This window comes from Schistocerca cancellata, chromosome 6 (genome assembly GCF_023864275.1).
Source record: "Schistocerca cancellata isolate TAMUIC-IGC-003103 chromosome 6, iqSchCanc2.1, whole genome shotgun sequence".
NCBI lineage: Eukaryota > Metazoa > Arthropoda > Insecta > Orthoptera > Acrididae > Schistocerca > Schistocerca cancellata.
This window is the reverse complement of record NC_064631.1, coordinates 434,006,708-434,032,593: the sequence shown is the minus strand read 5'-3', so window position 1 is coordinate 434,032,593 and position 25,886 is coordinate 434,006,708. Positions and strand designations below refer to the sequence as shown.

General features: G+C 37.9%; 1 protein-coding gene across 1 annotated transcript in view; it reads left to right on the top strand.

The window, feature by feature from the left end:
* Positions 1-2,000: 2,000 nt before the first annotated feature.
* Positions 2,001-25,886, top strand: part of LOC126088118 (nuclear pore membrane glycoprotein 210) — a 241,665-nt gene continuing 217,779 nt past the window's right edge. The window contains exons 1-2 of the mRNA XM_049906217.1: positions 2,001-2,210; positions 22,802-23,073. Coding sequence (XP_049762174.1) covers positions 2,035-2,210; positions 22,802-23,073 — 448 coding nt within the window. The 5' untranslated portion in view covers positions 2,001-2,034. The remainder of the gene's footprint in view (positions 2,211-22,801; positions 23,074-25,886) is intronic.

Below are 25,886 nucleotides of genomic sequence, written 5' to 3'. Positions count from 1 at the left end.
ACACTAGGCTGACCCTTGACAGGAAGTTCGACGGGCGTTTCATAGGACGTGGAGGACGCATAAATTGGCCAGCCCGTTCTCCTGATCTTACACCTCTGGACTTCTTTCTGTGGGGTACGTTAAAGGAGAATGTGTACCGTGATGTGCCTACAACCCCAGAGGATATGAAACAACGTATTGTGGCAGCCTGCGGCGACATTACACCAGATGTACTGCGGAGTGTACGACATTCATTACGCCAGAGATTGCAATTGTGTGCAGCAAATGATGGCCACCACATTGAACATCTATTGGCCTGACATGTCGGGACACACTCTATTCCACTCCGTAATTGAAAACGGAAACCACGTGTGTACGTGTATCTCACCCCTCATGGTAATGTACATGTGCGTCAGTGAAAAAGACCAACAAAAAGGTTTTATCATGTGGACGTAATGTGCTGTTGCAGTCTCTTCTGTACTTAAGGTCAATCACCGTTCCCTTTGGATCCCTACGTAATTCAGTGCTCTCCGATACACACGATCGAACAGCGGAGGAGTGGTACTCAAACGTCAACTTTAGGTTACAATATCTCCGGATGTAATAAACATTTTACAATGCAACAAACAGCACTGATTACGTATTTGTTTATGTGTTCAGATGTGCTAACAAAACTAACGGGGTTCCATTTAAAAAAAACGTAGGTTTGTGTTAAAAAACATACTTCCGTGCATTTTTTAATGGTTTGTATTAACCAGTTACACTAGCTCCTCTCCTCACGTTTGGTCTGTGGAATCGATTCGTCAGTATTTAATGTGGTTTAAGAAATATATCCAGCGGTAATGTTAGGTGACTCACCTTGTATATAAGTTGTAAACCATTTCAAAAACAGCTTAGTATATAGCAGCATATCATCTATAAAGCATGAAGCTATTGAAGTGTGCAAGGTTATGCGACGGAAGTTAAGATTCTTAAAGTTAGGGCAGTTGCAACGAGATTAGCATCTCTCGAAAATGTTTAAGCTTGTAATTGACAGTCTGAAAGGGCTGTCATGCACTTTACATGCAGTTTCGCTTCCTTCCACGGTGATAAGGGGCACACAAACTGAAAATTTCCCAGTATCCTTGCAATGAATACAAACATTCATTTACATTACCTACAATTGTGCCTATGTGAACATTTCATTTCGTATCACTACACAATGCTAATCCAAAGTGTTTGAATAGCACAACTGACAGAACGTAGCATGTTTTCCGCTTTTGCTACTACTAAATACTGATGCAATATGTGGGACCCACGTCAGAAAAGACTACCACTACGTAGAAAGGAGTGAGATTGAATTATAACAGGTTTGTTCGAATGGCGACAGAGGTTAATGACAACGCTGCAACTGTTAGATAATCGAAGCTAGAGGCCACATATCTCGTGCAAACTACAAGGCACAGTTTGTAGGGGAGGATCTATGAATATTACCTATTTATTCTATAAAGGCTGGCATATAAAGTACGGCTAACAATACTTCGCACAAAGGTGTACTACATAAGCCCGTTTTATTCCCACGTACCATTCTTAAATGGACTGGGAACAAATCTAAGTATATATGAGAATAAAAAGTACCCTCACACCATATTGTGATCAGCAGGATATAGTTGTGGGTGAACATAATGAATAAACATACGGACTTCTGCACCTATCTACGGACAATTCTATTTTGATTATTATGCAAAAAGAAATAGTTACGTCGGGTTTGTTGGAGTTTGAAGTTTCTTTTTCCAGGGCAATAAGCTGAAATGGGGCGATATTCACCTATTTTATTTCAAAAAGGTTGCCCATAGACTTTACAATCACTTACCAGCCCCAGATTTGTAGGAAAAATGAACGATAATTACAAAAGAATAAATGCGACAAAAGCTTCGTGTAATCCCATATTGCTCTATTCATTGTATCTGCGAGAACATTCCCTTGCTTATGTCGTATACATACTGTGGAACCACACCACGTGTTTCCATCTTTGGCTATGGGAGGGCTGTTTGGTTTGGTTTGAAAGACAAAATTATGGCGGGTGTTCGTATATGGATTGTGTGTTTGTTTTTGTTATTGTTTTGCTTTAAAAGTGGAGTTCTTGGATCAAAATTAAACGTGCCACGAGTTCTTCTACCATTGTTCAATAACTTCAACACTAATTTTACCTTGGAGGTGGTGGACGCCGCAAGTGGAGGCTGTTATAAATGGTAATCCATTTTCAGGATTAATTTAGTGTTATAAGTTGTCGGCAAAACAATTTTCCTTCCTAATTCAAGTTGATGTAGGTATTTAGTAATATGAGGTCCATAGACAAATCATGAATCATAATGTTATCTTATCGCGAGTTGCACATTGACTGATCTTGGGTTTCTGGAGCCGGTACATATGATGATGAAAGAGACCAAAATAAATGTGCTGTGCATATAGAAGTATTGGCAACTGGTTTGTCGTCAAGAAAGGAAAATAATGTTTCATCTCGTTTTCTAGGTTTATATGTAAACCAGAGGTTAACCGAGAAACACAGCAGCATTTCTCCACCGACAGCTATTTTCTGAGAAGAGCTTGCGTGAACAAGAATTTTTTTTCAATTATTGCGTGCGGAGCCCTTCCGGTTCTGGAGAGTGTAAATAATGGTCGAGATTGAAAGATAACAAGACTTGATCATGGAATTTCAACAACGCTCACTATCTGCATGATTGTTCGTAAAAACATATCTTGGTTTCTTGGTTGTCAATCGAGTAGAAGGATCGAAGTAGAGACTTTGAAACTTCTGTATGAATCAAGGTTGGCTTACTATACTTCTGTTGGTTGAGAACTGAAGGTTCCCTTGGTGGGTCAGGGGTGAAAAACACATCAGAGATGGTTACCCAAGTAGCTGATTGTATGTATGGTGTCGACTGCCCATCCAGTACGGATGTTGATAGGTGTAGAAGACACTGAAGTACCAGTGTAAGACATGAGGGAGGCCACTTCCCAGAGATGAGACTATTAAAAACCTAATGGTAAACAGCTGAAGCATTCATAATGAAGTGCTAGAATGTGAAGCGTTCTTCAAAAGCAGTATAAAAAACTGACTAAGATCTGAAATTGACAGACTGAGATTTTATGGGTAAACATAAGTGTATATCGGAAGGATAGGCTAATGGGAAACATGTAGAGGTGCTGCAAACCAATCTCTGTACAGAAGACAACAATAACAAGAACAAGGCTAATAGGAATTGGAGGTGGTGTATTCATCACAGTAGACAAGAAACTGAACTCTAAAGGCATGAAGATAGAAATTGAAACTGCATGCATGATTGTTTGAATGAGACTCAATAGTGAGGTGCATATCAGCTAATAACTGGGCCCACTCAACTTCCAGACTCACTCCAAGATGTACCTAAAACTTTTAAAAAAGTCTCAGCTGGTTAATATGTTTGTTCCCCAATCATAGCATCGTTATTTGAGGAGACATTGTTCATCCAACAATCGATTAGGATAATTTTTGTAGTTGATGAGTGCCACAAGACATCCAGCAAAACAATAGGCCTAATTAAAGCAGGCTCTGACAACTACTTAAAGTAGATAGTTACGGGATGAAATTTAAATGTATTAGGATTTTGGGAAGGACCATTTAGAGGAACAGTGGCACAAGTTTAGGAGAAAGTCAAGTGTTCTCTGGAAACAGATTTTGTGAGAGAGAGTGTATAGTAGTGTGTAGTACTACTATTGTGCATACTTTTAATGTGTCATATGGCTAGACAGTTGGTCAATCCAGCATAATTATGGCACATGACAATGTTGATCATTTGTTTCCAGAATGACATTTTCACTCTGCAGCGGAGTGTGCGCTGATATGAAACTTCCTGGCAGAATAAAACTGTGTGCCCGACTGAGACTCGAACTCGGGACTTTTGCCTTTCGCGGGCAAGTGCTCTAGGTGGAGACGAGGTACTGGCAGAAGTAAAGCTGTGAGTACCGGGCGTAAGTCGTGCTTCGGTAGCTCAGATGGTAGAGCACTTGCCCGCGAAAGGCAAAGGTCCCGAGTTCGAGTCTCGGTCGGGCACACAGTTTTAATCTGCCAGGAAGTTTCTTGATCATTTGTTGTTTGAATGGGCATGTTAAACTCTATGGCCCCCATGGTGCTTCTCAATAGAAGTAGGTTCTGTTCCATCACCAGGTAAACTTACGCACCGTTTTGTCTCTTTGTCATCAACACCAAAGTCCATCTGCGTGCTCTCTTAATTAGTCACCCAACCTTAACAGATACCTGGCACAACTTGCTCACTTGTTTAAGTTGTGAAAACAAAAAAAGCCTTTCCGGTTGGGCAGCTGAACTTGACCCTTTGAGGCCATATGACTGTTCCTAATGTTCAAATTTATCAGCTGCTGTGCTAATGCTGTATAGTAAATCACAGTTGTAGACCAGTTGTAGTTTCCCAATATCTGATCTGTGAATGGAAACCTCCCACTTCCTTTACTGCAGTTTAACCTCTGTGACTAACTAATCTCCTTAATCAGATGACAAATATCTCACTAAGTGTTGCGTATCAGCACGGGGTCAGTGCAGGTGGGGCAGAGGTAATTGTAAGAACAACAGGGGGCGGGGGGGTCTCTCAAATCTTCATCCAACTATAGTGCTAATTATTACAGGAAAGTGTTAAGTTGTGCATCAAAACGGTTTAGCAATAAAATTATGAAAATATGTGTTGCAAGATGAGTCAAGCAACATATTAACTTCCTCCTTCATACAGTGCTTGAAATTATCCTGACAGCTGAGTCAGAGACTTTTGGGCTCATTTGGAGGCTTGCTGAGAGTTGTTCTTTCTATATACTGTTTGAAAAGGTGGTAATGGTAGTGGCATGAGGAGTTCCCTCTTCTAGAACTTTAGGTAGCTTGCAGAGTACGAGCGTTGACATCGCTGGACTAGGTTCCAAATCTCAAATACAGTAAAGGAATTAAGAGTATATTACCCTAGCAGGAAGTTGGAAGTGTTTCGGTATAAAGTAAAACTTCATCACATTTGTCATACAAAAGTGTCAAAGCAGTTTACTATAAAGTTATCAGACTGAAGATACTTTTTTTTTAAAGAGACATAACCAGGAAGTCTGGCATATAACAACAAATGGTTAATAGGGGACTATTTTACCCCCAGCCACATCATGTCCAGGCAGTGACTTGACCATTTCTCTGTGGTGTGATTCAAGATCTGTGTTGGCACTGCATAACATTCTTGAGAAAGAACTGATCAGGGATCTATAAGATTCAATGGTGGAATCTCATAAGCTGACATTTGCCTCTTCATTGCATCCAAGTCATACCCCATAGAATTCAGTTTCACAGACGTTCCTGGCTTGTCCGTGCTGTGGATCCCTTGACCTGTGAGAAATCATCTGCTGTAACAGCTCACTGTGGACTGACATTACCAGTCTGAAATAGAGAATATGGAACAACTGCACACCCCTTACGTCAAATGTGAGGCACCATATTGTTACTTCATGTCTGCAACTCATTGTCTAGTGGTTAGCATTACTTCTTCTTGATCACTGAGTCTTGGGCTTGAGTCCCAGCTGTGTTTGTGATTTTCTTTGGTTTGAGACTGGGTGTCGGGGTTGTCCTCAACATTTTATCTCATCTTCTTTGATGCACAAGTTTCTGAAGTCATGTCAGACAGAAAGACTTGCACCGAGTGGCTGAACAACCCCAGGACGTTCTCCCAGCCAGTAATGCAATACAGTCATTTCATTTTTTTCACGAGTTCATCTGTGCTCATTAACAATGTTTCTTTGGTGGTCAGTGGAGATTTGAATATCTCTATGCACATCAGATATGATGGATGTCTAGACTAGGACCCTACCAGAGCAAAACTGTTCTTTTTTCCTAATATTCCTGTGATTATATAAGCATGAGCTCGGGAAGGTGTTGTCTGTCTGTAAACTGAAAATCAAGCAGTGGAGGAAGTTGCCTTTCCCAGAGGAACACTACAGCTGTCGTATGTGATGACTACGACTCAGTTTCCCCTCTAGCAATATAGAACAGTGTGCAAGGATTTCTGTACATTCTGTCCTTTTGCATTTCTTGCCTTAGTATTCTTAATAACTCATATCTGCATTCCATGTAGTATCAACACATTCTGTGGAAAATAAACATCCTGGGGCATCTCTCTGTAGTGCATTGCCAGTGGTTCATATGACATGCTGCAGAGTATTGTCATAACTTTGTGAGATACTCTGTAGCCCCTTCTCGTGACATAGTGGTGTATATAGAGTAAGGAATCATCTGTTCCATCTTCAGTCTACAGACCTGTGATTGAGGGAAGTGCATGAACACAATCTGGTGACCTACATTCCCTTCTACTGTGCGGCATCTCCCACAACACAATTATTCTTTAATATGGCTCTGCTGTACTTAAATTGTACATGTGTTTAATATCTGTTGTTAACGCACTTCATTTAAAGATAAAAATTAATATTATACTGTTAAAACAATATTTGTACTATTCTGCAATTTTTCCATTTCCTACACTGCAGTAGCTATTAGTCCTAGAGAAAAGGAAAAGAATAGGACCTTTTTTTTGTAGAAAATTTGATGTAGTTTAATTGTGTACTGGGAAACATTTTCGCTTCATGTCATGGTTGTCAAGGTGTTATAGGAAATGTAAAAAGTGACCTTTAAGCTTCCCTCCTCCCTTCCCCATCATTTCAAAACCTCACATCCCACCAACCAGGATTTTTAGTGTTTTGTACAGAACACCCCTTCCCAGCACTGTGTAGGAATTTGCAACTACATGACTTTTCCCCCTAATTAATCTTCTTTGGTGTTCGTTCACTGTGTCACCCCAATAATGCAGAACAAATTATGTTCCTGTAGCATTATGTTGCCAACTTCACTAAGATAGTACAGTCTTCTCACAGTTTTGGTGCAAATGGCATCCCAGGGGGAGGGAGAGGCAGAGGGGACTGCATAAAAAAAATTAAATTCAAATAATTGTGAAAATATCCTTAACAACAGTAAGTCTAGATTGGAGCCAGTGATGTACTTAAAAGCGGTTGGGTGAAAATTTGGAAAAACAGTGAGAAATACGTGCTTGAACAGAAATGCAGATGCCAGCCAAGCCCACAGATGGCACTGTTGCATTTTACCACAGATGACAGCTGTACAATGCTCTCAGTACATTGCAATTGTGAGTCGTAGTCATAACAGTGTTTGTTTAGTTCTGAGTGTATTATGTCAGAGCTAAGTGAATTCGAATGCAGGCAAATTGTTCGTGATTGTATAGTGGGTGCTTACATAACCAAGGTAGCCGAAGTATGTGGTGTTTCAAGAGGCACTGCATCAAAGATTTATTCTGTGTGAGTCATTCCACGTCAAGTCAACACAGTAATTTTATTTCCCCTCTCAGATTTTTATAGAACTTGGCACAGAGGTTGGCTACATTTACAATAAGAAAATACCCAGTTTTATTAAAATATGTCAGCCCATTTTGACAGTACAGCAATGTGAAGTTGTTAAAAAACTGCCATAATTTCAAATTGCTGTAGGCGTAACACCTTTCCCAGTTAAGCTAAAATGATAGTACATATGTGATTTTACGGAAATTTCCGGGAGCTTTCCACTGATGTACAACACAATGTGAGTTTGAGATGAAAATTATCTTTCAGATTTAAATGAAAATTTAAATTTTTAATTTATCAAAAAGTGCATCTTCAGAATTTTTCAAAAAGTGATATGTAGCTCTCCACATTATCGGTAACTAATTCCCAAACTATGAAAGAGAGACTCTCATGGGTTTACACTTTTATTATACTTGAAAAAATACATAAACCTATTTCACTAAAAAGATGACTTTTTTATAAAATTTGTAGAGTTTCAATGCCAAAATCTTCTCTTTGGAAACATAAGTTTACAAAATTCTTTTTATTCTTGTACTGGGTTGCACTGCCATCTGAAAAGTGGTACGTCTTCTGTATCCCAGATTGAAATTTGCTTTTTAAAAATTGAATTAGCTTCTTTTGAAAACAGGTGATGCTGCAATCACATGGATGGGTTTATATCTATAGTAGGTTGGTGGTCATAATGTTCTGGCTGATCATTGTATGAGTGATCTGTCTGGGCAGGAAGTAGCCTATATGGCCATATTCACAGGATGGAACAACTGAGAAAGACAAAGGAGAAACTGCTCAATTATCTTAGGAGATGCCGGTTCATGACATCATACCAAAATTTTTTTTGTTTCAACCACATTTTGGTACCAGGAAAGCAAGTAACATCTTCAAACGTGCTAGCCATTCATTAGCGAGAGAAAGAATCCATCCTCTCTGTTCCATCTTGGAATTTAACAACAGACCGCTATTCGAGAAACAACTGTGGGTGGCACCCAAGTTAGCGGCAACTGATTGCGACAGCATCAACAAACTGAGCTCACACAAAATAAATATCTCGCACTGTGGTGAGCCTGTCAACACATATCTTCAATAAGGCAACTACAGATGTGTTGTCTAAGGGTGTAAACTTCATCCCAGTGCTTACCAGCAGAGGACATTATACAGGCTTTTGAAGTGTTACTTCAAAAACTGGCTCAAGTAGAAGCAGAGAAGATGTGACGACAAAAAGAGAGTCGCTCAAAGTGTACTGAGGAACAACAAAGATGATGTAATTTTATAGGCAGGCAAAGGCAATGGTGCAGTGTTGGACACTACATCATATGTAGCCAAATGAGCAATTAGCTGATTGATCCCAAGCACAAATAACTGAGAAACGAACCCACAACAAAGGTTGTGAGACAGAGCTCTAGAATCGATGTTGACACAGCTATGGGGCTCATGTCGGAACTTCCAGTGCCACCAAGAATATATGGAGTACCAAAGGATCACAAGGAAAGCTGTCCTTTTAGACCAATTGTCAGTGAGATCGTATTGCCCAAATATTATCTGGCAGAGTATCTGGCCCAGAAATAATACTGAGTTTTGTGTTAAGAATTCCACACATCTCATCCAGCTGATAATGGAACAGCAAGTACTTGTTGTGGTTAGTTGTGACATAAAATCTTTGTTTACCAGTGTGCTTATAGCTGAAACTATCAACATCCTACAGGAGCAAATACTGCCAGCCATCTGTAACCTTGTGCTGTTGTACTTGTGTTCAACTCATTTTAGTTGGCGTTGCAGATTTTGTGAGCAGACAGATGAGATGGCAGTGGGATCTCCCTTTCACCTACAGCAGCTGAAGCTTTTGAACAGATCACACTAAATCCTGTGCCACTGCACCCATGCTGCTGGCAAGGTGGATGACACGTTCGTCATATGGTCACATTGGGAAGCGGAAGTCCACAGTTTTCATGAGCCTCTTGACAGCTTACATAACGACATTCAGTTGGTGGTATAAATAGAAAACCTGGAGTGATCCCTTTTCTGTATTTGGAGGTGTATAGAACATCTAGTGGGAAACTAGGATGTAAAGTCTATAGGAAACTGACACACACGAGCAGATACCTGCACGCAGATTTGCAGCACAGTTCAGCATTTAAGAATGCTATGTATGCTGACAGCCCAGGCTCAGTGCATTGATTATGCTAGCCACATAGAACATGAACTGAACGAGCTCGAGACAACATTCCGTACAAATGGATACAACAACACAGATGTACAATGAACTGTTAGGCACAACAAAGACAAAACAGTTAAAGGTATAGAAAAAACTTCCTGTAGCTCGCTACCATATGAGAGAGGCGTCACTGACTGTGTGGATAAGATTCTGCATCACGGACTGTTCAGTCCCATAGTTCAGAGTGGCTTCAGGATCAGAGATTTGTTGACGCCTACAGAGGGAGGAGTTTTTGTTTCAGGTTTTCCGGATTGTCCATACTATTTGTAAGTGATTATTCAGCCGTATATTCCTGTGAATCAGTTGTAGTTCCTGTTGTCTGACTTGAGGTATAATTGAGCGTTTGAACATCTGTCAGTTTTAATTGTTTAACAGGTTGTGAGCTAGTGTGATTGTACAAGTGACCTTGGATGAGACAGGGAGAGAGCGATTGCAGTTTTATATGAGATTGCTGCTTCTTACATTTTCAACTTTTAACCACATTCGTTTCTACTAATTTTCATAAGCATGATGATAACCTCGCGCCGCTGAGCACCCCTAAACCAGAAAAAAAAAGACCAACCACACACACACACACACACACACACACACACACACAAAATGATATTACTCATATGATGCTGTAAACAAATTTTGGGATTCCAGGTTCCATGCCAAGCTTTAATTAAATCTCTCAAGGGTATTTCCAACATGAGATGAGAGATATCGGCCATGATGTACTGTCTTTGGAAAGATATGAGGATGAAATGATTGAAATTTCTCATGTTGAAAAATGAGAAGGATCAACTTCTTTTGCTTGTTAAAACAGTTTTTATAACCAAGATCACATTAATGCTTATTCATTTTCGACACGAGGTTTTTACAGTCTTTGCTATCATCTTCTGGTCTTCAAAAATTATTTTGACAGAACATGTTCATTGTGAGTTGGAACCTCATCCAGGTTGTCATATTAGTGAATAAAACATAGCACATTATTCATAGGTTTGTCAGAAATAAAAGGTTGATGACCAGAAGATGACAGCAAAGCATGTCGATACCAGCTGTTGAAAATAAGTAAATATTTATGTGATCTTGGCTATAAAAAGTTTTATAATGAGGAGGATGATTTGAGTTCTTCAATCTTTGGCACATCTTCTTCATACCACAAACTGTTAAAAAAACTGAATCAAATTGTGTAAAGCAGATACGACAAATTACTCATCATTTTATAATAGATATTGTGAGTTTCTGGTGCACTGTTTGTAGTATTGTTATGGTCACCCATTTAGAATTGTAAAACAGGAAGTGCATATGTTTTCTACAGTCCTCAGATGCCCCATTAATTACAACTGGAGGCATAATTTAACTATCATAAGTCATTTAATTATGAGGTTCCTTTGTTTGTGGCCATGTAAAAAGTCATGTGAAACTTCTTAATTTTGTTCCAGATCAATCTAGTGAATATCTCCTTTCACAGAATTAACAAAATTATTTCCACTTTTCTTTTTCTCACTTCGTTATATTGTTTACTAGTGCACAAGACATTTGGTTCCATGAAAGTGGGTGATTATGCTGTTTACAGTAACTGTCTTTCCTTTGAGGCACAGAGTTCAATAGTGTCAAGAAGCGGGATCACAGTGTTGTACCACATCTTTCATTACTTTATAATTTGTTGGCCAAGAGGCTTCTTCCACTTTCCATTTGCAGTTACAATATATTTGTAACATTTTAAGTAAGATACTTCAGTAAAAAAGCAATATGTGATGGTTTGCATGCTGCGTTGGTGGAAAATTTTCAGGTTATAACTATAAAAATTACACTTTAATGCTTGGTTGTCCTGAAAAAGTATTTGGATGTGAATATCCTCTAAGTAAATAGTGCTGTGAGCTGTGCAACATGGAGTGTGGTGAAGTGGTTGGCGTCACTAGCTCATGTGCTGCAGGTTCCCAGTTCAAGAGGGACCACTAGAAATTATTTATTATTTTGTTTTTATTGTTTCCGGAAGGTTATTGAAAATGTAATGTTCACATATTCTGGAATATTTGATCTATATATAAATACCAGCAGTGTGGAAATAACTGCACTCTTTGTCCAGGAGGTCATTTCTGTTGTGGCTGTACCTTGATATCAATAGTAAAAAACATTCTTTCAGTTCGAAGTATTGTGCATCATTGACGAAACTACTTTCAAATTTGGATTTGAGTGTGGTTTCGATGTGACCAATATTAGACTGAATCAAAAGTGTTGTGTCATCCTTTTCCTGTTGTTTGTGAAGCTGAATTAGTTCTACATCTACATCTATGCACATATTCCACAAGCTACCATATGATGAATGGCAGAGGGTAACTTATACCATGGCTAGTCATTCCTTACCTGTTCAACTCACAAATGGACAAAGATATTTGTCTAAATGCGTAAAGCTGAAGTATATGTGCCATTGATATCAGAACAACATTTCTTATGCTCCTATAATGTAAGTCTTTCTTACCATGTAATCTTTCTGGAAGTTTTCCTAGAAACACTACACGAAATAAGATTTTCTTCAGTTACAGCTGTGATCAAAGATGGGTTCAAAGTACCTTGTTTGTTTGTTCTTTTAATGCTGTGGAATGATAATTACCTGATTCAAAATGATCCTGCAAAAGATGCATTATGAGGAATACTAGTGTCACAACAGTGGAGTAATATAAATTGAAACCAGTAGTGTTCCATCTAAGGTGTTGCAACTGAATATTCTACTCATGCCTGCTACCAGAGTTGTTGGAGTGAAGAATAGAAAATTGATACTGTGTTGTATTAAACTGAGGCTCTTTTGAAATTGCTGGGGAATGACAATCTTATGAGGACACACTTTGCTTGAGAATTTGAGAGTAAGAGCAGCTAGACATAACCCCTTCCGTTTCTTTGACGAACAAATTGTCTTTTGCCCCTTCTTAAAAGTAAATTTCTTGCAGATTCTGTTACTTTTTTTTCTTGTGGACTATTACCAGTAACCTCCACAATCTCAAATGATATAGTAGTATGTTGTCCCTTGCATGCCCCACAGTGCTCTTGGCTACATCATTGTTCACTTATTTGGTCAAATTGCAGACAATTGAGGATGTGGCTGCTGGTGCATATTTCACTACCTGACATCTAGTTTCATATATACACACCTAATTTTATTTTATTTGGACATTGTAGCTCAAAATGAGTACTTATAATACAGGTTATATATAATTCTGAATTACTTTTTAGTTAGCTGTTCAGCGACTAATTGTTTAATATTGGAGGCAACTTGATATAGGATTTTTTTTCCTGCGTTAGTTCAGTGCACACATTGTGTATAAACCATTGGTAAAATAAGAAGTGAGATGGAATTAAAACACTCATATTTACTTATTAATGACTCCAGTTATATAGGACAATGTAAACTCCAGGTAGGAATATCAACAATGTAGAAAAAGTCAGTTGCTACTTATCATAAAGAAGACACATTAAGTTGCAGACAAGTGCAATTAAAAGACACTTACATAAAGCTTTCGGCCACAGCTTTCTTCAGCAAAAGAGAAACACACACCATTCATACACACAAGCAAGCACACCTTATGCACACTTGGCCGGCAACTCCAGCATCTTGGGCCGGAATGCATTCTGGTGTGCGATGCTGGAGTTCGCAGTCATGTGTGCAAGAGGTATGCCTGCTTGTATATATGAATGGTGTGTGTTTCTCTTTTTCTGATGAAGGCTGTGGCCGAAAACTTTATGTTAGTGTCTTTTAATTTTGCCTGTATGCAACTTAATGTGTTTCTTTACAGTAAGTAGCAATCTGTCTTTTACTACATTGTCATTTGTATAAGAAAATTTCCTACTGGAAGATTATTCCTACTTTCAACCTGTTGTGACCAGCTGGAGTTACTACATTTACAATGTTGCTGTGTTTTCTGGAATTTTCATATGAAATTGTTGCTCTACAGATATTGGATGCAGGCCAGTACAAGGGATGCTAAAATGGTTCAAAGAATTTTAACATGCAGAGTAGTACAGGATGATTCGAAAGTGATGTCTCATAGGGCAAATAGGGTGAACCAGAACTAAACCAACAGTCTTTCAGAACTAGTAGATGGGACAAAAAATATGAAAGGCCTATTAAACATGGGCTCTAAGATGCATACCGTATGAGCTGTGGGCACCTGTTCATCTTCGCTACTGTGAAGCACATCTCATATACTGAACAAGTGCTCATAGCTCTTTCGGTATCCACTTTAGAGCCATTGTTTACCAAAAAATATTTTCTGTGTTGAATCTGTACTAGGCATAATCCGTATCACTTCAGGCAGTGGGTTACCTTAATAGTCCTGGATGTTACTGAATTTAGCATATGTTAAAATTCAGGAGTAAGTAAGAAACACGTTTTTAAGATACAAATTTTGGAAAATTTTTTAAAATGCTGTATCTCTGAAACAGTTCTTGATATTTTGTTAGGTATTTTTTTTTTTAATTTGAAAGATAATTTCTTTATGGTTACAATGGTATCCTCCGTTTGGACATATCTGTCGAAGTTCTTATGCTGTCACCTTTTGAATTTTTTTTTTTGTAATTTACAGATTTTTTTTTTTCAAAAATGCCAATCAAGAAAAGTTAGATTTTTTTTCTGTGGATCAGTACCACAGAGTACTATATTCGCTGTGAAGGAGAATGTCCACTTTTAAGTTGGACAGGTTTTATCAATTTTTTTTTTTTTTAACTTTCTAGGGTAATGTATGTCTTCACTGAAGTCGTTTCTTACTAATTTCTTTGTTACAATGTTTATTTATGTTGTCTTTGTTGCAGTTATTTCTTTTCACTTTCATTGTTTGCAGATATTTCTTACACTGTGTTGTTGTTTCTTTGTTGTGGTTGTTCAATGCATGTTTCTGTATTGTAGTTGTTCAGTGCTAATTTGTTTACTGTGGAGGCTTGTAAGAAATCCAAGACTACCCAGTGAGTTCTGTGTTTTTGTGAGGAATTTGTCAGGTGACACAGTTGCAGTGTGTTTTGTGAGAAGGACTGTTTGAAATGTCTTCTGAGAGTGAAGTGTGCTGACTATTTGCATATCCATAAAAGAGTGATACATAAAACAAACAAAAAAAAACAGACTTCTCATTTGAAGACTCTGTTTCAAAGTGAAGATGTTTCCTGCGATGACTTTTTGTGTTCTAAATGTTTTGACAGAATAACAACAATGGTAGTATATGAACAGGGTGAAGCCTCCCATGGTGCAGATGATACAGATTTTGCATCAATAGAGGAAGAATTAAATACTCTGAATCAGTCAACAACAGAGGTAGGTGTGTTAGTCCTGTTAAGAAACTGTGATCAGTGAAGTTTAGTCATAAGTTCTACGCATAAAGAAATCACAGAGAAATTACTGAAGCTATGGATGAATACACTACAGCAAAACTGACCACACTCTTCAAAGCAGAGATTCCATCTTCAGAAGAAAATGAACCAAAGAACTCTTGTATCTCTTGCCAAGAATTTTTCACAAATATCAGTTCAACTGTTGAATATTGTGCATCCTACAGTGAGAAGGTGCAAGTTTTAACTATTATTCCAGAGATGTTTTCTAAAGAAAACAATTTTGAACCACATTCCATCAGTATCAAAATACATGGTAGACAAATCAAGAAATGTGAGGTCTGTAAAAGGAGTCTTTGTAAGACCAGATCCCTATTATGGTCATCTTGTAGAAGCAGCTCAAGTTCAAATAGTGCAGTCATTTTATTTGGAAGATAAATGGGACTGTTCTCACCAGAGTGCAGAAAAAAGTAGTTGTAACAGTTGAAGGTCAAAAAGTTGTGAAAGTGAAGAGATACAAGACTCACAGTATTTAAGAATTTTTTGCAATTTATGAGAGCCACTATACAATTCACATATTGGAAGATCAAAATTTTATGCATTACAATCTAAGTGAGTAGTTCCACACCCACCTAGAGATTTCTGTTTATGTGTGTACTGTGCGAATTTTGAACATTGTGTGGTAACTTTGAAGAAAACTTTCTGGAGCATGACATATGACACCTTGTGTGGGCATGTGAAGTCATTAGTAGTCTGTGACATAAAGTGAGAGACATGTTTGTTTCTAGAATCTGGTGACTGCCCTGGAAAGGGAGGACTGTCTTTACAGACATTTGGTCAGGAAGACGTAGCAGATAACTCTGCAAAAATTACATATGGCACATGGGAGGAAAATAAACTAGGCCTACTTAAGAAAACTGTTGCCTTTGACGGTTTCATTGATGAACATGGTAAATGGTCAGTGAATGTAGTAGCACACCAGCATCTGAAGAAATTGCAACAACAGCACATTGCAGAAGTGAAAGGGTGTGTACAGGCTGAAGAACTATGTTTAATGCTTCACTGTGATTTTGCTGAGAACTGGTCTGTGATTCTCTCACAAGAAGTACAAGAGTATCATTGGAGTAATGACCAGGTTTCAATTTTTTCAGGCGTGACATATTTTCAAAACAAGACCATAAGTTTTGCGTGATGACATGGGACATGACTCGGCACACGCTTTGGTAGCAATGTGCAAAGTTCTTCAACTGCAAACAGGGCAGAGAAGATCGTCATTATTTCTGATGGTGCTCCTAATCACTTTAAAAATCGTTACCAGCTGTTTGAATAGAGTAAGTCGCTTATGCCAACTGACTGGGTATACAGTACTACTGGTCATGGGAAGGGTCCTTGTGATGCTACGAAAAATAATCTTTCCAGACCAAATACAGATGTGAGTCAGAATGCCGGAAGGATTTTACGAGAGTCATGAAATCTTACACATCCTCAGCCCTCATTCTTTTGTCCAAAGAGGAAATCGAAGAATTCCGTGAGTAGAAAAAATAAGAATGGTTCAAACAAACTACTTCTGTGAAAGGACTTCAGAAGACACATTTTTGGACTTAAAGTGATGAGCGAAATCATATTGCATGCACTTTAAAGAGTGAGAAAGAAGAAATTTCATTTGTTCGGCTAACACTTCAAAAACAGCGGGATGATAATCAGATTCACAACCTGAGAAGCAGGATGTTTGTGACGTATGTATGACTGTGAGTGGTGGGTTGCAGAGATTATAGACACCAGTTACGAGTTAAACAAAATTATAGTAAACTTCATGTTACCACATGAACCAGCTGCTGGATACAGGTTTCCAGCTGAAGGACAACAACAACGGCATCAGTGCATCTTCCTGTTCACAATGCTTTGAAGATTGTTAGTGCTCCAGTTCCTATTGGTTCAACAGTTAGATACTGAAGCAGTGGAACACATTTTTAGTTCACTGACTGGCTAATTTTAGGAAAAAAAAAGAACTTTTAAGTCTTTGGTCCTTTCACATACATCTTGGAACCGTTTAAAATGCTTGAAAAATGAGTATCTTACTCAACTTTTAAAACTAAAATTATGTTAAATAAGGCTAGGTTTTGATTTTTATGAGGTTGTTATGTGATAAAGTGGTAATAAAACAGGTTTTATGTGTGGCAAACATTTCAATTGTTTATAAACCTGGTTCAACCTAAAAGTGAAAGCTCTCCTTTTCAGGGAATGTAGAACTATACGGTATTAATCAATGGAAAAAGAAAATCAAAATTTTATGGATTGGCATTTTTGAATAAAAAATTTTTTTCCGTAAATTATAAAAAAAAGGTTCAGAATACTATAGTAAAAGAACTTTGAGAGATAAGTCCAAATGGAGGATTTCTTTGTAATCATACAGCAATTATCTTTCAAATAATATATTAAAAAAAAGACAAAATATCTAGAACTGTTCCAGAGATACAGCATTTTAAAATTTTTTCCAAAATTCGCATCCTCAAAATGGTAAGGGCAATGTCATCTTTGGAGGGCTGTATCTCAGAGCAGAAATTTTTTTGGAGAAAAAATAGAGTTAAGTGGGGTAAGTGTAACCATGGGGTTAGTGTAACCATGGATGGTGCCTTAAAGAAGCTGTATTTTTACCTCTGACCTATCACACATGTTAATTTACTCCTTTCTTTGTTATATTTAACCATAAGTTGTCAAATCTGACATAAATTGGTAATTAATTTTTGGACTTGAATTGATGTCTACATCTTCACTCTGCGAGAGAGTGACATGTTCAGAATATGGTGGTCTGTCATTTTTGCAGTTTTAAAGATAACTGCAGAATTTTTTGGTTACAATCTAACTTTTGCATGATAATTTCAAATATGAGATTCGTTTTACTCTTCTGATAAAGCTCTTGATATGCCAGGCATGGTTACACTTACCCCGACTTTTTCCCATGTGGGGCAAGTGTAACCAGGGGGGGTTAAACTTGCCCCAAACAAACTTACTGGAACATATTTATCTATTTAAGCCATAACCTTGTTTTTGCTATCACACTAGATCAACTAAACTGGCCTTCCTGTACGTATGGATACCAGAATACCTGATGTGCTGGATTTGTAGGTCTACTGAGTTTGTGTGACATATATTTTACTTTTTATTTAAGTCTACTATATTTTTAAACCACGTTTCCTTTTATAAAATATGACACAGAACTGTAAAGAATGCCACCATTTCAATTACAGTACATTATGTGAAGCATTGTTTGACTGACAACAATGTTGAGCATGATAATTCATCCTGCAGCCAATGGATGTAGCAGTGTGTAAGGGTGTGAAATCTACTTGGGACCAAAAGTTAACTCGTCACCAGAGACATAATCAAGGGTAAAAATTAGCAAACGTGACTTTTCCAATCTCCTCACTGCTGTATGGAATGAAACACCACGTGAATTGTTGAAAAGTGGTTTTCAAAAAGCAGGAATATTCCCTTACAGTAGAGAAGTAATTGATAAAACTAAATATGATCCGGAGCATATAAAAGATATGTAGCTTGTACCAAATCTTTGGCAGAAACAAATCCATTGCCAGCTCACGATAATGCAGCCATAGACTGTATGGAAGCTACGTCTCTAACAGAAAGTACTCAGATTTTAGGGAAGCTTCCAGCTGAACAACCTCTAGAATTTTATAGGCCTACATCGACTGAGCTCTGCAGATCTCCCAGTATCAGACAGAGTTCTTTGTCAACAATTCCCAAGCTAACCAATATTTCATTATGTTCTGGAACTTGTGATTTGTCATTTGAAAGCTCATTATTGGAAACAGTCAGACAGTGTAGTCTCCCTGGTAAAACAAAGGATTGCACCAGGAGCTGAAGTTATCACTTTTCAAGATGCCATCTATAAAGAAAAAGGTTTTAAAAGAAACAAGAATAATAAGGAGAAAGCAAAACAAAAAAGCATCATCGGCATAAAAAAGGGCTTGGTAATGAAAAGTAAATCTTCCAAACAAAGTGCTGTTACTTTATCCGAAATGGCATCTCTGAATGTTGTGGGAAAAAATCCCTGGTTGCTCATATGAGTAACAAGAAAAAAAGAGGAAGTTGAATCAGTAAGTGAAGAAAGTGAAACTGAAGGAGGCCTATCTTTAATAAGTAGTGATGAAGAAAATGGGACCATAATAACGCTGGACGATCTCAGATAAGAAATGATAAACTGTGAAGAAGAAGAAGAAGGCAAACTTTTTTGAAGCCAAAGATAAAATGACAGTTGGAAACTATGTTCTGGTAGCTTTTGCAACAAAATGTAAGAAAGTTCATTTTATTGGCCAAGTTACCAAAATTAGTGATTTAGGAGATCCAGAAGTGATTTTCCTCAGATGCAAAAATAAGACAAAGTGTGGCACCACATTCTACTGGCCTGTTAGAAGAGATGAGATGGAAGTTCCATCCTCTGATGTCATTTCAGTGCTGCCTGAGCCTACTTTGGGTCACAGGGGAGACCTGACATTTGGTGTTACATTTGATTCATAGAACGTTCAGTGACTAAATAATAGGGCCTAAGTGTGAATGTAATAAGTTGAATTAGAGCAGTTTAGTATTAAACACAAATTGCCAACAACTTTAATTCAATTACCATGAAAAATAATAGAAAGTGAGCTTATAAAGTGAATTTTTCTTTCTCTTGATACTAGATATTTTATTATTTTTGTTAAATTGCCTACTGAAGAAAAAAATATTACTTTTGTAGAATTTAAACTAATAAATTACTGACCTAAAACAAAAATAAATCATCTATGAAGCATTCTGTTTCAGTGTTTTATGGTTTAGGCTAACACTTATTTTTTAGTTCAGCTATCATTTTCTGTGTATTTCATAATATACAAAGAGGCGTGTGCAAAAAAGTTCATATCTTGAGTAAAATTTAAGTTATTTTAATATTTTAAAAATCCTCAAATTCAGTAAAAATTGGGTAATCAGGTCACTTACACCAAGTCTCTTTTACATTGCTCTGTATGGGTACAACAATGCGCGGTTACACTTGCCCCGAACCGTGGGGCAAGTGTAACCTCACAACACAAAATTTTGAAAAAATTATTTGACCATATAATTTATTTTTTGAGAAACAAAATGTATATTGTTTAAATGTCAATAAGTCAAACTTTAAGCATGAGAAATTTCAAAATCATATCTTCAATAACAAGTTGGCAATTTGGTGTCAAAGTTGAACTATGCCAAAACGTGGTTACACTTACCCCACTTCACCCTAAATAAATAAATAATATGATTCCGTACTTAGTACTTAATTTTAACATTGCTAAATTCGATAACATCTGAGACTATGAAGGTAAGATTTTTTCTTAGCCTGCCAGGATTGATATGAACTATGCCACTAGCACCTCTCAAAATATTGAAAGTGAAGAGTTCGCTGTTGAAATAGAGAATTATTTCACAGTATTGAAGATGAAATAGTGCTCATAGGTATGCAGTTAAGAGCTGATGTTTACTACACAATTTTTTCTTGTTTCGCACCATACTAATAACCCTGAAAGTTCATTGGTTTGAGGGTAAATCACTTAAAACTTGCACCACAAATATTGTGGAAATGGAAAGTGCTATTGATGTGCAGTTTCACAGAATGGATTGGTAGGCAGGGGCTCATATTGTTAGCCAATAAACAGATTATACTAATACTTAGAAAGTCTGTTTTTTGTGCATACAGACAATTTTTAAATGGAACAAATGTAGAGAAATGAAACTAAATGTAGAGAAAAATTAGAATGCCAGTGGTGTTTGCTGCAGGATTCTAGTGGGACTTGCTTACAAGATATCGTATTTTCAAAAGTTTGCACACTAACACTCATTTGTGTCATTCAAGCTGCGTAGTTGCTACGTATGATGTTGTTATGTTTGCTTATAGTGTGCTTGTATGTTTCTTGAGTGCATTTATGACATGCTAGTGTGTTAACGAGTGACAGACTGAGCAGTCAGTTGTGAGTGGATGATGGGATTTATCAATGCAGGGAAAGCCAACATGCTTATTTTCTATGGAAAGAGTAGGAAGAATGCAGTTCGTTCTTGTACTGTGTAATAGTAATAATGGCACAAGGACATGGCATAAGTCAGACAAGTGTCCAATGCATTCTCTTTCAACATAGGTTCCATCTCTATCACATCTCTCTCCATCAAGAGCTTCATGATGAGAATTGTGTTAACTTTTGTACATTGGCATCAAGACAGGCTACTCCAGATATATATCTTGATTTGTGATTAAGCCGAATTTACCAACCGTAGACAGATAAACCACTGAAACATGCACTACTGATCTGCTGACAATCCCCAGTGGCTTCATTAGGTGGAATGTCAGCATCCATGAGGTGTAAATGTGTGATGTGGGATAGTGAATTATCAGCTCATAGGCCCATTTTTCATAGATGGAACACTGAATACGCACAAGTATCGCAGCCTTATAACAGACCATCTTCCACAGATGATAGAATACGTTCTTCTGCAGGCTAGGAGGAGCCTGTGGTAGCAACATGATGGCTGTGCGGCCTATAGTGCACAAAGTATTACAGCATGTTTTCACCAATTGTTTCCAAATCATTGGTTCTGATGCAGAGGACCTGTACCTTGACTGGCTCATTCCCCGGATTTGAAGCCTGTAGACTTTTTTTCTGTGGGGAAAGCAGAAATACTCTGACTACAAAGACATACCAACTACAACCAATGATACACAATGATATATTATTGCAGCATGCTTGGACATCTCCGCTGAAATGCTAGCACGTGTGCGGTAGTCATTCCATTCCAGACTGGAAGTGCGTATTGCTGCTGCCAGTGGTAATTTTGAATATATCCTGTGATTGTGTCGTCTCGTTACTGGTCAGAATCCACATAACTAGCGTACACACATGTGTTGTACTTTACTGCTCCCACGGATATTTTACAAGTGTCAGTGTGGAAACTGTTGTGGTGTAACCCCAAGTACCAGAACGAAGATGAAGAACACAAGAGAAGGCGGTGAGACGACGTTGGACAATGGTGCGCTGATTAGGACCGCATCATGGGAGGAGCGGCCTCTGCAAAAAGAGAAAATATGTGCCGCTCCTGCCAGCCTTGGCCACTCATTATTAGGACAGTATTAGGAGCATTCACACGCGGCCTAGCAGAGAATGCTACGATAACAGTTATTAGTGATCCACAAACTGTGTGACGAACTTGCATGAACACTGTATTTAACAAAGGACTCTGACTGTTATTGCATGTCGCCCATTACTTGTGACAACACGTTGTAAATACAAGTTAAGTATTGTTTCTTTTTATATGTAATACAAACTACTAATGTTATTTGCTTGAATTGTTGTATAGCATTCCAAGAACACAGCATCCTTTAGGCACACTGTATGGAATGAGTGGACAGGGCCCCACAGAAACTTTTCAAAATATGATATCCTGTAAATGACTCACACTAGAATCCTGCAACAAACAGTACTGACATTCTGATTTACTCTAATTTTAGTTTGTTAATGTCAGTAGGTATAGTTTCATTTAAAAAGTGTATGTTTGAATAGAAATACACTTCCTAAGTACTATCACACTTCATTTATTGGCTAACTGTATGAGGCCCTGACTACCAATCCATTCTATGAAAACTGAACATCAGTAGCACTTTCCATTTTTGCAATATTTGTGGTGCAAATTTTAGGAGATTCACCTCGTATAATTGAGAATGGGACAGTAACAGAGTTCTGAGTATTGTTGCATGCAACAAAATTCTGAGTGCTTTGTGTACGCCATGTGTAGTGTTTGACATTTAAAATGTTATTCATTAATCAGTAATTTATGTAAACCATGGTTTATCCACATTTTGGGGAAAAAGAGTGGTCTTCATATGCATTTCTTTTCCAGGACTACATCCAGACCAAATATAGTGCAACTGCTGCCTGTTGAAGGAGAACTACTGACAGACTGCATGGGTAAAGTCGTTGTGACAGCAGTAACGAAAGAGAGAGTACGAAGTACTGCAATAGTATTTGCAGAAGAAACAAATTCAGGACAAGTACTGAGATGTGATGTTATTGTTGACGTTATTTCTTCACTGGCGATTGTAACAACAACAAGAGAGCTGTTCCGAGAGGAAGCACCAGAAGCATTTGAAGCCAGAGCATACGATGACCAGGGTTTGTGTTTTGAAAAGTAATTGAAGAGGTTTTAACTATAGAACAATTTGTATGAAATGTTATTGGAGTTACTTGCTGTATTGTCAGGGGCATGCAGCTATAGTAAATTACATTTTAAAATGTTTCTAATTCACACAGCAATCATCAGTGATCATTGTACAAAACACGTTATTGTTCAGAAAGTTGATCTTGGAAAGTTTATCCCTCAAAGCAAAATGAACAGGCCATGTGCAGATTTTATGATGTAGTTTCTCTTTAAAGCAGAACTTTCATTGGAATGGTGGCTGAAAAAGGAAGTAGTATTTGTTTTTGCACTGAAAAAATTATGCGCAGAATTTATTTCAAAAACGATAAATGAAACTATTAATTAAGTGTGCTGTTACTCTCAAACTCTTATCACATCCCAGTTGTTTATCTGTTATTCTAGCCCTGCAAAAAAAAAGTTAGCAGCCAAAATCTAAAGCTCAATAAGTGTTGTTGGTGAGTAATAACTTTTGCTCTTTCCAGAAGGATTTTTGTACTTCGCAGTACTATGAAGCAAGTAAGTAAATGTTACTAATCATACAATACATTCAGTTACTGCTACAGCAAAAATATGTGACATCATCAGATGTGCGAGTCAAGTGTAATCTCTTAAATGGTTGTGTTAGTGGAGATCAGAAGGTCATCTCTATAGACCTATTTTGCTTCTTCCATTGTTCACATATCATTTCACCTCTATAGACCTATTTTGCTTCTTCCCTTGTTCACAAAACATTTCTGGGAACATAGCCTGCACTGGAAATTCCGGTAGAACTAAACAAGAAAAGTTACACTGTTGGCATTTTTGGAGATCTCAAAGCTTTTGAATGGGTATATCATAAAGTTTTACTAGGGAAACTAGAATGATGTGGTGTTCAAAGGCATCATCTTTGCATGAATCTGATTGTTATCTTGACAATAGAAAACACTGTGTCACATTAACAAATCAGGAATTAGGTTTAATTCAGAGTGGGGAAACATTAAATACAGTTTGCCACAGCCATTTAATACAGTTAGCTTCAGTCTTTCCTGTTCTTGACCTCCAATTTTATACGTTCTTCAAAAACTGTAATGTATACTGATGAAACAGATATATTGATAAAGGGCTGGCACACATTGCGTGGTAGGTTCACTTTTTGGTTTGGAACAAGGTTTATAACCTGAGCAAAAATTTGAAAATTTGAAGTTCTTATATAGTTTGTCTCGGGTGAGCTTCCACTAATAAAGACCCAAAAATATCATGGAAATTTTAACTTAGCAGCACAAAAATCATGACAGGGTCCTAGAGTGTGCATCTGACTCACCCACTGCTTCGGGTGTGACTAAACTCCAAAGAACACTAACTGATAAAACTAAGAATAAGCAATGGTCCCAGCTCAACACAACAATCACTAACAAAAAGAAAGTGCACAATCTGCAATTAATTGAAAACAAAATAATCTCACTTTCATTCCATTTAGTTTGTAAATTAAAATGACAGCCTACTGAGAACAAATAAAATGATACACTCTGTGAAACAAATTACAGGCACTGCACCTTGTAATATTAAATTTTCTGTCTTTTAAACCACGAGTCAATTAATTTCTGTAGCCCTAGATTGGAATACCAGTAAACAAAAACACTTCTATCCAAAATGGATACAAAACTACGACTGATGGGTGCTTTTATCATGTGTGTGTGTGTATGGGGGCGGGGGGGGGGGGGGCTGTTTGGTACATCCTTTTTGTCGTATTACATGCCTCCACCGCTTGTTCATCAGTCTTCCATATACTACATTCTCTTTAACTCAAAGCTAGGTGGTGCCCTTGTAAGTTCTTTGTTGATGAAGTGAAACAAATTTTTTCCAAAAATGTTAAGAAATCGATTTTTCACACACTTTCTCAGCACTTAGCAGCAATTTGAGATTCGCCTGAAGATGGCAAGTAAGGAACAGCCGAGTCAATGCATTGTTCTCCAGCAACGTTTTAGCAAGTTTCTTACTTGCCATCTTCAGGGGACTTCACCTGAAGATAGCAAGTAAGAAACTTGCTAAAATGTTGTTGGGGAACAACGCATTGACTCGGCTGTCAAGCCAAGAAGATTTTATCATCAAGATTCGCCGAGAAAGCTTGGATTCTCATATAGGCTAACAGCTGGTTCACAGTTAACAGCTGAACTCTTAATGTTACAAAACTGATGTTATCTAGTTCAAATGAAATAAAAATTACATGTAACAGAAGTAGAGATAAATGGACATACATTGAATGAGACTTTATGTGGGAAGTATGTAGGCATCCATACAGATAACTAAAGGTGCGCTATCACATGGATAAGTTAATCAAAAAGCTCAGTTTTGTCTGTTGTGTAATTTTAATCTCCCTCTCTGTATTGATATAGTAAGTAATTTGGGATTAAAGGAGACCACTCACCAAGCAGAAGTGACTAGGATTGCAACTCAGCAGGCCAGCTTGGTTGGGGTGGGGGTGTGTCGAGTGGTGTGGGTAGAGGAGGGGAGAGATGCAGGAAGCAGGAAGAGTGTTTTTGGATGGATAGCTAATGTCTTGGAGGGCGGCAGCAGGTGTGCTGGCTAGGAATGCAGGAGTGAGGAGGAGTGACAGGTAGATGGAGTAGCATGTGATGCAGATACCACAGCTGGAGAGGTGCAGCGGACTTTGAAGATGATGTGGAGGCATGGATTGGGAGAGAGTGACAGGACTCATACCCAAGACCATTCCCACTCCTCATAAAGTGGTATTTTGTCACTCACCCAAACTACACAACACCCTGGTCCATGAGTATGCTACTCCTGCTAC